The 13263-nt window shown below is 39.4% G+C and overlaps 1 protein-coding gene across 1 annotated transcript; it reads right to left on the reverse strand.

Annotated features, from left to right (window-relative positions):
• Positions 1-8286: 8286 nt before the first annotated feature.
• On the reverse strand, positions 8287-11896 carry LOC114156943 (zinc finger protein 37-like). Its single transcript, XM_028037573.1, has 2 exons — positions 11577-11896; positions 8287-9920 (listed from the first exon to the last, which is right to left on the reverse strand). Exons 1-2 carry the CDS (start codon positions 11743-11745, stop codon positions 8866-8868), a joined length of 1224 nt encoding a protein of 407 aa, XP_027893374.1. The 5' UTR covers positions 11746-11896; the 3' UTR covers positions 8287-8865.
• Positions 11897-13263: the final 1367 nt, after the last annotated feature.

Genomic DNA, 13263 nt, shown 5'->3' on the forward strand with positions numbered 1-13263 from the left:
CTGAAGAAACTGTGAACGATTTATAAGTTCCGCTTTGAGTCACCTCTTTTAACACACAGTTATATTCTGTAAATGAAGATATTGTTGAAATGTTGACTTAATACAAGACAAGTACAATAATTACTCATAGACTGATACTTCCAAACATTTTATTTCTGTTAATTATGGTGAATTTCTCACACACTACAACCAACCTTTACTGTCTGACTTCATTCAGTCATTGAAACATTTCATCCTGTTTAATAATCTGAAACAAAACATTTTCTGACTAAACATCTTGAACTAAAATCACTGAGATGGAAACAGAAACAAAAACCTGCAGCTTATTTATCTCCGCTGAGCTGCAGGAACATGTTTCTGTCACAAGATGGCAGCACTGTGACGTAATCATGAAAATCTGTGACTTAAGTTAATAAATTTTTATTATTTCTTGATGATGACTACAAAACCTGTTCTAGATACAATGGAATGGATTTTTTTTTCACTTAACTTTAAATAAAGCTTGTCTTTAATCAATCCAGGAGTAAAATAAAATTTAATTTTCTTTTACTAATATATTATTTAAAATTAAAATATTTAAATCCAGCAATAAAATGAAAAAGCTACAAAATATTAACAACACAGTAAAATTCTTTTTTTTTTTAAATCTCAATACTAAAAACTTCTTTTCTCTTATTCCACTAAAACAGTTTGCTAATCTGTTGCTATTATTTGTAGTCTGTAATATTGTTATGGTAACTTTCACCACCAGAGGGCGCAGTACAACCAGTAAGTAAGTCATATAGAGCTGGTTCAATGGAGCTTAGCAGTGTTGACAAATCCATTCGTTTCTGTGTCAATGTTAATCAACAAGAATCTTTATCTGATGGAGCATCAGAAAAAGTTGTGAGATGCCATTTTGGATGTGAATGGACTTTTACTGGAGTGAAATCTGAACCAGAGGAAAGTATTTAATGATCACCATGGAAACTGTGTAACAAAATCCTCGAATAAACGGGAAATGTACACGCTCAAGTGAGTCCTTTTACTTCTTTTTATACGAATTTGATAATAAGCATGACCATCAAACAATGCTAGAAAAACGATTTCATTAATGAAAAGAAAGAGGGGACACCTCAGCGCACTGAAGCGGCTACAAGCTGCCCGCCACATTTAATAATCAATTGTTTTCCTGAAATCATAGTATTTTACCCGTCACTCTTTAATTTTTTACAAGTACACCATGAAACAGTCAAATCTAAGTCCATAACCCAGCCTATAAATCAAAAGAAAAAGAAATAGTTCATCAATAATAATAGTCCATCAAAAAAGTCCATAATTAGGCAATCCAAAAAAAATAAAGTTCCGTTTGCGCAAAAAAAAACCCAACGCTGGGGCCCAAAAATATTAATCCGTCTTCGTGCACCAAAAATACAAGAAAGAAAGAAAAAAAAAATTGGAAGGGTCTCACCGGGTCGGCGTTTGTGTGCCCGGGCGGTTCCCTTCGTCAGGCCTGGATCGCGAGCGCCTCGGGTCCGGTCCACGCTCCGTGTGGCTCTACCTTGCCTCCAGAAGACTTTTGACCCCTTTGTGAATTGCTCTGGCCACGCTTTTAGCCCAGCAGTCAGTTCTCTCCGGGCTAATCTTGCCAGCTCCTCGGACCGTCGCTCGGCGTCTCTTCCAGCTTGTTGCCCCACCCCTTTCTCCTCCTTGTCGCGTGTCCTCTGTTCCTTTTTATAAGTTCCGGTAAAAGTTGTGACCCAGACATATGTTTACTAAGTGGACTTTCACAAATAATATACATACATACAAGACATCCTTGTATACATACCAATACAACAAAAATTATGTGTATTTTATTAACCTATATTTTATTCTCGGAGGTTAATTTTTTTTTTTTTTTTTGCTTGGGATACCTTATTTCATTGTGATGTCACAGATCCCCCCCCCCCCCCCCCCCCCCCTGCCGGAGGCCCTTGGACCTGAACTCCATAATAGGGTTTTAAGTTCACCACATTTACTGTATCTGTCTTTCTATTCTGGTCTGTCCACTGTATCTGGTAATTCACAGGACCCAGTTGTTTCCTCACTACTGCTGGACCTGACCATTTAGGCGCTAGCTTAGAGGAAAACTTATCAGTAGCTTTGGAGAGGGGATGAGACCGAACCCAGACTAAGTCTCCCGGAAAGAGCTGTACACTTCTCCTACGGGCATTATAATACTTAGCTTGTCTGGCCTGGCTCAACCCTATCTTCCGCTTAACCTGTTCAGTCATTTCTTTATGTCTGTCCAAGAGTTTATAGGGTGTCTGTTGAGGGCTAGGAGAGTGGCCAATGATTCTCTCCAGAGGACCTTTGAGAGGCCGACCCAGAGTGAGCTCTGCAGGAGACCTTCCAGTTGTCTCATGCTGAGCGGCATTGATGGCAAATCTAAACTCTTGGATCCATTGGTCCCAGTTGGAATGGTGTTCTCCCACAAAAGAGGCTATCATGGTCTTTATTGTTCGGTTTGCCCTTTCAGTTAGATTGGCTTGGGGATGATAACTCGTAGTAAACTTTTGAATCACCCCCCATGTGCGACAGAACTTTTCCATCTCATGGCTTGTAAACTGAGGGCCACGATCTGATACTAGCTCTTGAGGGACTCCAAAACGGGTAAATATTTCATTCTTCAAGATGCTGGTAATTTTCTGAGCTTTGCTGTCTTTGAGAGGAAACACCTCTATCCACTTGGTAAAATAGTCAATGATTACCAGCAGGTATTTATTTCCATTCTTACTGCGCGGTAGAGGACCCATTAGGTCAACACCGATCTTCTCCCATGCTTCGGTTACTGCAGTAGGCTGCATAAGCCCTGCAGGCTTTTTGTTGTCAGGTTTATATTTTTGGCAGGTGACACAGGCTTTAACGTAGGCCCACACATCTTTTCTGACCGAGGGCCACCAGGCGACTTCCAGTATCCTTAACAGGGTTTTTAACTTCCCTAGGTGCCCACTTAGAGGATGATCATGGAAGTAACTGAGAAACTGGATTATCATAGACTTGGGCACGACCAGCTGAAACTTTTCGCCTTGGTTCTTGATAAAGGATTTCCTGTACCAGACATCCTGTACTTGACAGAACCCTATTCTGTTGGGGTCTTTATCAGCTGACTTCTGGACCATGTCAAGAAGAGCAGAGTCCTGCTCTTGTGCCAGTTTGATTTCGGCCAATGATGAAGGTAGCTCTGACTCAGGTTTGGACGTGACTGCTGCAACGTACATCAGGTCGGTTTTCTGCACTGCTCTTGACAGGGCGTCGGGTACTAGATTATGTAACCCTTTTCTGTATCGAACACTGAAATGGTATTCTTGCAGCCGAAGCACCCACCGGGTCAAACGAGAGGATGCCTTTGGACAATTAAAGGCCCAAGTCAATGCTGCATGGTCAGTAAATAGTGTGAACTCAGATCCATCTATGAAATGCCGCCACTTCTCAACTGCCCACACTACAGCCAAGCACTCTTTCTCTGAGGTTGAATAATTACACTCTGCACCCCTCAGAGCTCTAGACGCATAGGCAATGACCCTCTCGCCCTCAGGTGTCATTTGCACAAGTACTGCGCCGAGGCCTACATCACTGGCATCTGTGTGTATCTCAAACGGCCGTTGGAAGTCAGGTTGCATAAGTATAGGGGCCTCCACCAGGGCCTGTTTTAACTTTTCAAAGGCCTGCTGGCAGTCTGGACACCAGTCCCACTTGCTGTCTTTTTTAAGAAGATGGTATAAAGGTGCAGCTATGTCAGCAAAATGGGCAATAAATTTGTGGTACCAGCCCACTAGCCCCAAGAATCGCTGAAGCGATCTCTTATCTGTCGGTTCGGGGTAATTTGTGATGGCCAAGCTTTTACTTGCATCTACTTGAACCCCCTGCCCAGACACTATGTGACCCAAAAATTTGAGTTCTGATTGGAAAAAATTACATTTCCCCAGATTGAGGGTCAAATTTGCCTGGTGTAATTTGGAAAAAACTGCCTCCAGATCTTTCATATGTTGTTCCGGTGAGGGAGAGAAAATGATCACATCATCAATGTAAACAAAACAAATTTTTCCTCTCAACTCTCCAAGCACTCGCTCCATGAGTCTCTGAAATGAGGCACCCGCATTTTTCAGTCCAAAAGGCATACATTTAAACTGATACAGCCCAAAAGGTGTTATTACAGCTGTCTTGGCTTTACTTTCTTCAGCCACTGCCATTTGCCAGTACCCCGATTTCAAGTCCAAAGTGCTGAAAACTGAAGCGCCATTCATGGACTCTAGCAATTCATGAATCAGAGGCATGGGATAAGCATCTTGGCGAGTTTTGGCATTTAAGGCCCTGTAATCCACACAAAACCTAAATGACTTGTCTGGTTTTGGGACGAGGACCACAGGAGATGCCCAAGAGGATTGAGAGGGCTCGATGATGCCATCTTGAAGCATTTTCTCAATATGCTCTTTGATTATCTGCCGTTTAAAGGGTGACACCCTGTAGGCTCTAGATCGAACTGGTATCTCATCTGTCGTGTAAATGTGATGCACTTCCAGGGATGTCTTACTCAAAGTATCGGTGCACACTGTTGGCCAGGCTTGCAGGAGATGTGTAACTTCAGGGGTTTGATTAAAAGCTGCTGGTCCTCTCTTTGCGGGGAAGTCATCCGTGTCCGTAATGGGCAGAGCCATGATCAGACTTAGAGAAGATGAGCTAGGACGCCCAGCGGAATTGCTCGGGGGTGGAGCAATGAAAGGGTAAAATGAATAACCTCTGGGCCCTTTGACTCCATAAGTATGATCACCTAAGTTGATGATGGTTGATGTTCTGGTCAGGAAATCCAGGCCTAGAATAATGGGAAATGTGAGGTTAGCATCTTCAACCACAAACGTGTCTAACGACCACATCATGCCATGCCAACAATAGAGGATAGTTGTTTTTCCCATGGCGCTGTAAGTTCTCCCATTTGCCAGGGCAAACCTTTGGTTGTCGGCTTGTTTTAAATGTTCTTCTGTCCGGGCCATTTCCTGCCACTGGCTATGCCTCATTAGTGTAAAAGTGCAGGCTGTATCCAGGACAGCATGATATTTCTTATCTCTGATCTCTACAGGAACATATAAAAGTGAAGACGCCAGCCTCGGGCCTCGTTGAACAACAGACACTACATCTGCTGGTCTTCTAAAGTTCCCTTTAGATGGAGGTTTTGCTGGAGCTTTGCCTTTGGACTTTTGATGATCAACCTTCCCCCAATAGGCCTTAGCCCCTGCACAGTCTCTTTCCACTTGGGATCCTACTGTAACCAGCTGATCCATGGTGGTGACAGTCCCTCGGAGGCAACCAGCCAGTTTAGGATTACAGTTATTTAGGATCCTTCTCACCAGTTCGACCTCTGAGATATCAGGCTTCCACCTCAAACACAATGCTCGGTAGTCGAAGGCGAAGTCTCTCAGGCACTGCTCAGGCAACTGCGCCATCTCCCGCAGTTTTTCTTCCACCTCTGAGAGGTAATCTGGGGGGAGAAATGCAGCATAGAAGGCTTCCTTAAAATCCATCCAGTTCTGGATTTGATTCTTGGCTACACACCACCAACTGTGAGCGGGTCCTTTTAAAGCACCAGTCAAAGCCCCAATTAATTCAGGGTCAGAGAGTGGTCTCACAGACAGGAATGTTTCACACTGGTCAATAAAGTTCAGCACATCTGCTACGTCTCGTGCCTCTCCAAATGTGGGAAAGTCCAAGTGGATGGGAGGTTTGGCATAAACTACAGCCGGTCTACTAGAAGAGAGAGGTACAGCCAAGTGAAGGGTAGATACTCCCCTACTAGTAGGTGGTACAGCTGGCAGCTCTTCGGAAAGCCCAGGTGCAGGTCGATCCTGATCGCCAGAGCATGCACTTTGATGATCTTCACTCAGCCTACATGAAGCCAGTTCTGTTGAATGGATTGTTGGTGGCCTCTGACAAGTTGAAGTATACACTACTGGTGCCTGCACTGTAGAAGGTGCCATCTTAGGTGTCCATTGAACATCAGAAATGTCCAAATCACGTTCAGCCCTGATTAGGGGTCGAGTAGTAGTAGATCGATAGGCGCGCTTCAATTTCTCTACCTCTACCTTCCACCTATCATCACGTCGTTGTAAACACTGAACCAACTTTTCTTCAAACTCTCTTAGGGTTGTAATCATACGCTGTTCTAATGCCTCAACACTACTATCTATATAAGTTCTTATATTTTGTTCTCGATTTAAGGCACTGGCCACCGAGTCCTGATAGTTTTCCTCTAAAGTACTAACCTTCTCAACCACAGCTGTCAACTCATCTTTAAATCTAGAGAGATCTGCAGGAGTAAAACCTGGTATCTCTTCTTCCTCCTCCTCATTATTCTCCTCATCAGATGCATACAATGAGCTAAGTAAAGAAGTTATTTCCCCCACCGGATTTCTCCGGGTTACCCAGGAATCACCTCTTGGGACATTATCTGTTTCTTCCGTCTCTAAAATGGGACCTGAAACTCTGTCATCAGATTCCTCAGCTTCTGTTTGATGATGGGACATTTCTTCCATTATGCCAATAAAGTTATCCCTTTTACTGACACATTAATTGTTTTTAACAAAACCCCAAACAACACAAACATTCAAATGCTGTACATCACTTTAGTCATACTCATAAAAAAAAAATCTCCCCATACTGGCCACCACTCTGTAACAAAATCCTCGAATAAACGGGAAATGTACACGCTCAAGTGAGTCCTTTTACTTCTTTTTATACGAATTTGATAATAAGCATGACCATCAAACAATGCTAGAAAAACGATTTCATTAATGAAAAGAAAGAGGGGACACCTCAGCGCACTGAAGCGGCTACAAGCTGCCCGCCACATTTAATAATCAATTGTTTTCCTGAAATCATAGTATTTTACCCGTCACTCTTTAATTTTTTACAAGTACACCATGAAACAGTCAAATCTAAGTCCATAACCCAGCCTATAAATCAAAAGAAAAAGAAATAGTTCATCAATAATAATAGTCCATCAAAAAAGTCCATAATTAGGCAATCCAAAAAAAATAAAGTTCCGTTTGCGCAAAAAAAAACCCAACGCTGGGGCCCAAAAATATTAATCCGTCTTCGTGCACCAAAAATACAAGAAAGAAAGAAAAAAAAAATTGGAAGGGTCTCACCGGGTCGGCGTTTGTGTGCCCGGGCGGTTCCCTTCGTCAGGCCTGGATCGCGAGCGCCTCGGGTCCGGTCCACGCTCCGTGTGGCTCTACCTTGCCTCCAGAAGACTTTTGACCCCTTTGTGAATTGCTCTGGCCACGCTTTTAGCCCAGCAGTCAGTTCTCTCCGGGCTAATCTTGCCAGCTCCTCGGACCGTCGCTCGGCGTCTCTTCCAGCTTGTTGCCCCACCCCTTTCTCCTCCTTGTCGCGTGTCCTCTGTTCCTTTTTATAAGTTCCGGTAAAAGTTGTGACCCAGACATATGTTTACTAAGTGGACTTTCACAAATAATATACATACATACAAGACATCCTTGTATACATACCAATACAACAAAAATTATGTGTATTTTATTAACCTATATTTTATTCTCGGAGGTTAATTTTTTTTTTTTTTTTTTTGCTTGGGATACCTTATTTCATTGTGATGTCACAACTGGAGGAATAAATAATACACTTATTAGATGGAAATGGTGAATGGTGGCCAATATTTGCAGGCGTCTCAGCAGCTGTCATCTCTTCCTGCCGTCTTGTTGGCCTTGGACTGATGAAGTTTGGGAATGCACCTTTAATTTCAGATCTGCTGTTCATCTGATATTACCTTTAGCTGCAAACTGCACCAGAGGTTGGAGTGATGATAACTTTCCACTGATTCCTGCAGACTCCAGTGGACCAAAGTGTTTGACCTATACTGAGTTTGAAAGCTTTGAACCTGGAGATCATTGTGGCTCGAAACTGCGGTACGTTTGACAAAACAACCAGAGCCGAGATGAAAAAAGCGTCTCTCAATACCTTACATCATCTTAACTAGATCAATGCTCACTGTTTGAGGAGCTATTTCACCAAATATTGTGTCACAAAGGGCAGAACTTCAAGTAGGTTAACCGTTACCATGGTAACTTCAAAAAAAATTTTTTAAATACTTCTTTTTGGTGGAAGGAGAATTTTTTCTTTACATTATAAACTCACTACATTAAAAATGTTCATATATAAATTTATACAAAATTACACAATGTTTAGTTCATCAAGGAAAAACAAAATAGACAAATAGAATTGTGAACCAACAAAACCCAGTCTGAAATCTGCTACTGAATGAAAATAAAACTACTTAAACAAAACTTTACTATGTAGAGTCATTTTTACAAGGACAGAGATAATGCATGTTTACACAAAAAGACAATTCTCAGACTTAACTATGACTGAATAAACCTCATGTCTGCATCGTTGCCATCAAATCAACAGAAATATTTATTTTTGTCCTGAATCTCAAACAGAAAATAAAAAAAAATATGACATTCAGATTCAAATTTAGACAAACATATTCTTCCCAAGGGGCAATTCATTTGTAACCTACCAGCACATACATTGCATTCACTAAGAGCTAACATGTATCTGCTAACCAAAATCATCGAAGTAATACAAAATACAATGTTCTTAATAACTCCTAAAGCATTCAAATTCATTTGTCAAATAAGAAACAATTAATATGGAAACAATGTCACTTAAAAAGAAACATTTAGATGGAAAGGTAAAAGTACCAGAACAAAATGATTTCTTATTTGAAATGATGTTTTAACAAAGCTGCTACATTTTCTAAATGTCATCCAGCTATAAATACTCCACTTCCAAACAGCAAGTCACTGAGAAAATTTATACTTAAGGCTTAAATTATGCCATCATGTGCTCTCTGATATGAACAGCTAAATTGCTTCTCCGAGTGAAACTTTTTCCACACATCACACAAGAGAAAGGCTTCTCACCTGTGTGACTTCTAACATGACGAAGGAAATGAGATTGAAACCGAAAAGATTTTCCACAAGTCACACAAGAAAAAGACTTCTGACCTTCGTGAACTTTAAAGTGTGCAGAAAGATTACCATTTAGAGGGAAACTTTTTCCACAGATCCCACACGTGAAAAGCTTCTCACCCGTGTGAATCCTCATGTGATTCTTTAAACTGTCCTTTAAATGGTATTGTTTTCCACAGATTGAACATGTGAATGGTTTTTCACCTCTGTAAATTTTTAAGTGATAAATTAAATTTTTCTTGTATCTGTAACTTTTTCCACAGGTTGTACATGTGAAAGGTTTCTCTCCCGTATGAATTCTCATGTGTCTAGGCAAAGAATTCTTTCGCGGAAAGATTTTGTTACAAATTTTACAAGAATATAATTTTTGGTTTGAACTTTCGGTTGTGCTTTTGGTTTTCTGACATCTCTCATTTTGTTTTTGTTCTTCGTTTCTCTTTTTTCCTGGATCTTCAAAATTGCCTCCTTTCTCATCCTGGTTAGTTTCAGCAGAGTCAAGAGAGATGAGTTGGTTCATCTGTGGTTCTGTTTCATTGTGGATTCTGTTCATATTATAAGGAATCATCAAAATATGATCCGTCTCCTGTTTCAGCACAAGATGCTCTTCATCCTGACTGATGCAGAGTTGCTTCTCTTCCTCTTTGAACTGTTGATGTTCTGGTTCCTCTTGTTCTTGTTTTATCTGCAGAGGTTCTGGTTCTTCTTTTTCTTGTTTTATCTGCAGAGGTTCTGGTTCTTCTTTTTCTTGTTTTATCTGCAGAGGTTCTGATTCTTCTTTTTCTTGTTTTATCTGCAGAGGTTCTGGTTCTTCTTTTTCTTGTTTTAGCTGCAGAGGTTCTGGTTTCTCTTGATCTAACGTGGAGTTTTTCACCTGGTTGCTGGGTTCTTTGAGAACCTCCTCCTCTTTACACAGACCTGGACAAAAAGAAAAAAAACAAAAGCTTTGAAAATGTCAGTTAGAGATCGAACCCTTCAATTTAATCCATTGATGCATTTAAACAAGATTTTCTTGGATTAACATAAAATTAAAAACTTATAATTATGAAAAGTGGTTTGTAATCTCAACTATTGAAACTTGCAAACTAAGAAATGATTAAGCAATGGCCTGACTATAAGAAGGGTTGATGCTGGATTGGAAAACAGTAATATTAGGCCAGAATTACCACTGGATGTGCTGAAACAGTGACGTCTAAATACACTGAAGTCGGGTTTTGAGAGGAAAGAAGATGAACTTCCAGACCCTAAACTCAGCTAATCTCAGGAAATCTTATGAGGATGAAACACGTCCACAACTCAGCAGCTGAAGTGGCAAAGAACATGGAGAATCGAGATAACAATGTTATCAAACCACCTAAACTCAGGTTATAAAATTAAAAGTGCAACATGGAGAAAGCCTGGAGAGATGGAGAAGAGGATTTCCAATAAGAAAGCACAGAAGGGTCACAAGTACAAACTAGAGGCTTAGACTTAGTAAAGCCATGATGAAGGACAACAGAACAATGACTTTAATAAGTTAAATGTTCTCGCTAAGCTTTCTAGCATTTAGCAAACAGGAATAATTTTGGTCATTCTATTTAGGCTAAAAGACGATAAGTTTTCTCTGATTTAACTTCCAATGTTTCTTTTTATTCAGTGCATCTGGCTTCACCCCATATACGTACATCACCAAGTATTGATTTGGATTGTTTTATTTTGGGGGAAAAAAATTATTTTAGAAATGTTTCTTCTAGTCAAATACAAAGCTGAAGTTGGTTTCCGATTCGGGAAATGGCTAAAGGGCGATTCCACCAAATTTTTCACTATATTCCTCATCTTTAATCTATTCTAGTAAAAAAAATTACAACATGTAGAAACTTGGACTGGATTATTCTGCACTAATAGCAGAATATATAAATCTACGTTTGGGATTTGTGAAACCTTTAACTGATTTGTGAAACTTCACTTAATAGACCACTGCAGAAGATCGTACGTTCCAACAGCCATCGCCATCTACAATAACTCTGAAGAATTCATGAGTTACACCAACATTTAATTTCCCATTGGGATTAATAAAGTGGTTTTGTATTAGAATTGAATATGAAAAAAAAACAAACTGCATGGAACAAGTGTGAATAGTAATCTGAACTTCAGTGAAGTCTCACAAATCAGAAAAAAGTTTCACAAATCCCAAACATGGATTAAAATATTCTATCAGATCAGAATAATCTAGTCCAAGTTTGAAGAGTCTATAAGTTGTAATTTAGGAACTGGCGCCGCTCTAGTGTGATACTGATGCAAAAACTTGGTCAAATCAACCTTTTTTGAAGTTTCACAACACATAAAAAGTGTTCACAAATCACAAACATGGTTGTAAATATTATACTATTAGAGCAGAATAATCCAGTCCAGGTTGAAGTGTCTAGGTGATGTAGTTCTTTTTATAGAATAGATTAAAGATGAGGAAGGTAGTGAAAGATTAGGTGGAATCGGAAACCAACTTCAGCTTCGATAGTCAAATTTGTTATGTAGTTTTATTTTGTGTTTATTCTAGTATATGAAATTTACACATAACATTATATTTCTGCCTCGTACCTATCCGGTGTAAGATGATCCTCGGTATCCGGGTAAAATCCATCAGTCTGCGCTGATCCTCCATCTCTTCCTCCATCTTAACGTTGATTTCTTTAAACTCTGTGAATGTTTCTCCAGCAGGAGTTACCTGCTCGTTGATAAACTCTCTCTGAGGCGGAACTGAAGACATTTTCACTGAAAACACGGAAATATTTACCGAAAACACCAAACCTGTTTCCAAACTACCTTGTAAGAGGAGCTAATGCTACCTCGTGAGCTCCGTAGCTTTCTGTGTGTTTCACTTTGGCTGCACTGAAGAAACTGTAAACGATTTTTAGTTCCCACTTGAATTTTCCGCTTTGAGCCTCCTCTCAACATACAGTTATATTAAATATCTTACAACATTAATAAAAGGTTTATATATTTCAGTGAGTGAAGCACAGTATTAAAGTAATTACACAAACACACGGTTTTTACAAGCCTTTTATTTCTGTTAATTATGAGGATTTTCTGCAGCGAATTGAACAGCCTTTACTTTTAGAATATTACATCATACTGACTAATGGAAGAAAAAAAAATACTTAAGAAATGTGAGTTTGGATTCAGTTATCAAAAGGTATTTATTCTTACAAAAGAACCATATTGGAACATCTAATGAATTTTTTTGACTATGATCGTTTTAGTTTGTAAAACAGTCTAATGTTATATCAGGTTGTAGTTTTGTAGGTTGTGATTCAGTTTTAAAGTTAAACACTGAATGACTACATATATTTTAGAGGAACACGGTGAAATGTTGTTTTGACTTGAAAATACTAACAATAAGAATCTTGTGAAAAAAGGTTCATGTTTCCATAGAAAGAAGTGAAAACACTGAAGAGACAAGATGTAAGAAGACAGATAACTTTAATTAAAGTCGCAAAGACAAAGTAATTATTTAGCTTGTCTCATCATACATGTAACTGAGCAAAGAGATGTTATTAATCACTCATTTAAAAATATAAAGAAAATATGTTAGAAATATAAAATAACAGAGGAAAACACTGTGAAGCCTCCCAAAGGAACAAAAAGTGTTTAACTGAAGCTCCTCAATGCTAAGAAACAAAAGTCACTTTGCAGCTGTATAAAATACCAATATACTGTTATGAACCTGGCTTCCTGTTGTAGAACCTAAACGTCTTTAACATCTATTTCACAATATGTGTCACACTAATCTGGTTCTGGTCTGCCTAGGTGCTTCGTTTTATACAGCTGCCATTAAACGGATTGGATCACCTGATTCTGATCATTTGGATGGGTGAGAAAATATTTTTGATAATGCAGAGCATGTACAAACACATTTTCACAGCAGAATTTTAACAATGACTTCTGTGTAACAAACATTTATGAAAATAAAAATCTCTCTGTTGTTATCTCTACATCAAAATCTGATCAGATCTCAATAGTATTTGATGGGGTTTTTTTTTCAAACAAACATCACAGCGTTCTATTTCTGGGCTTCAGACATGTGACCCGGATGCTGCAAGAAATTCTGATGGGGATCAGGAAAAGACTGTATGGCTGGGTAGGTTATATTTAATTTATTCAGCTTCTTTAGCATGGAAGACCCACCAAATAAACATTTTCTGTCCAGGACTCAGCACTAAGTTAGCTTCTAACAATATTAGCACTCTGGGGACAAACAACCTAGGGGGTAAAAATAATACACCTT

The sequence above is a fragment of the Xiphophorus couchianus genome, chromosome 14, assembly GCF_001444195.1.
Source record: "Xiphophorus couchianus chromosome 14, X_couchianus-1.0, whole genome shotgun sequence".
In the NCBI taxonomy this organism is placed as follows: Eukaryota; Metazoa; Chordata; class Actinopteri; order Cyprinodontiformes; family Poeciliidae; genus Xiphophorus; species Xiphophorus couchianus.

What these genes read in the sequence shown, in the direction of transcription:
- LOC114156943 (XM_028037573.1), bottom strand. Translation starts at nt 11,745, where the DNA reads ATGTCTTCAGTTCCGCCTCAGAGAGAGTTTATCAACGAGCAGGTAACT. An exon ending in GATCATCTTACACCGGATAG is followed by an intron (nt 9,921 to 11,576) that starts GTACGAGGCAGA and finishes CTTTTTGTCCAG; the next exon opens with GTCTGTGTAAAGAGGAGGAG.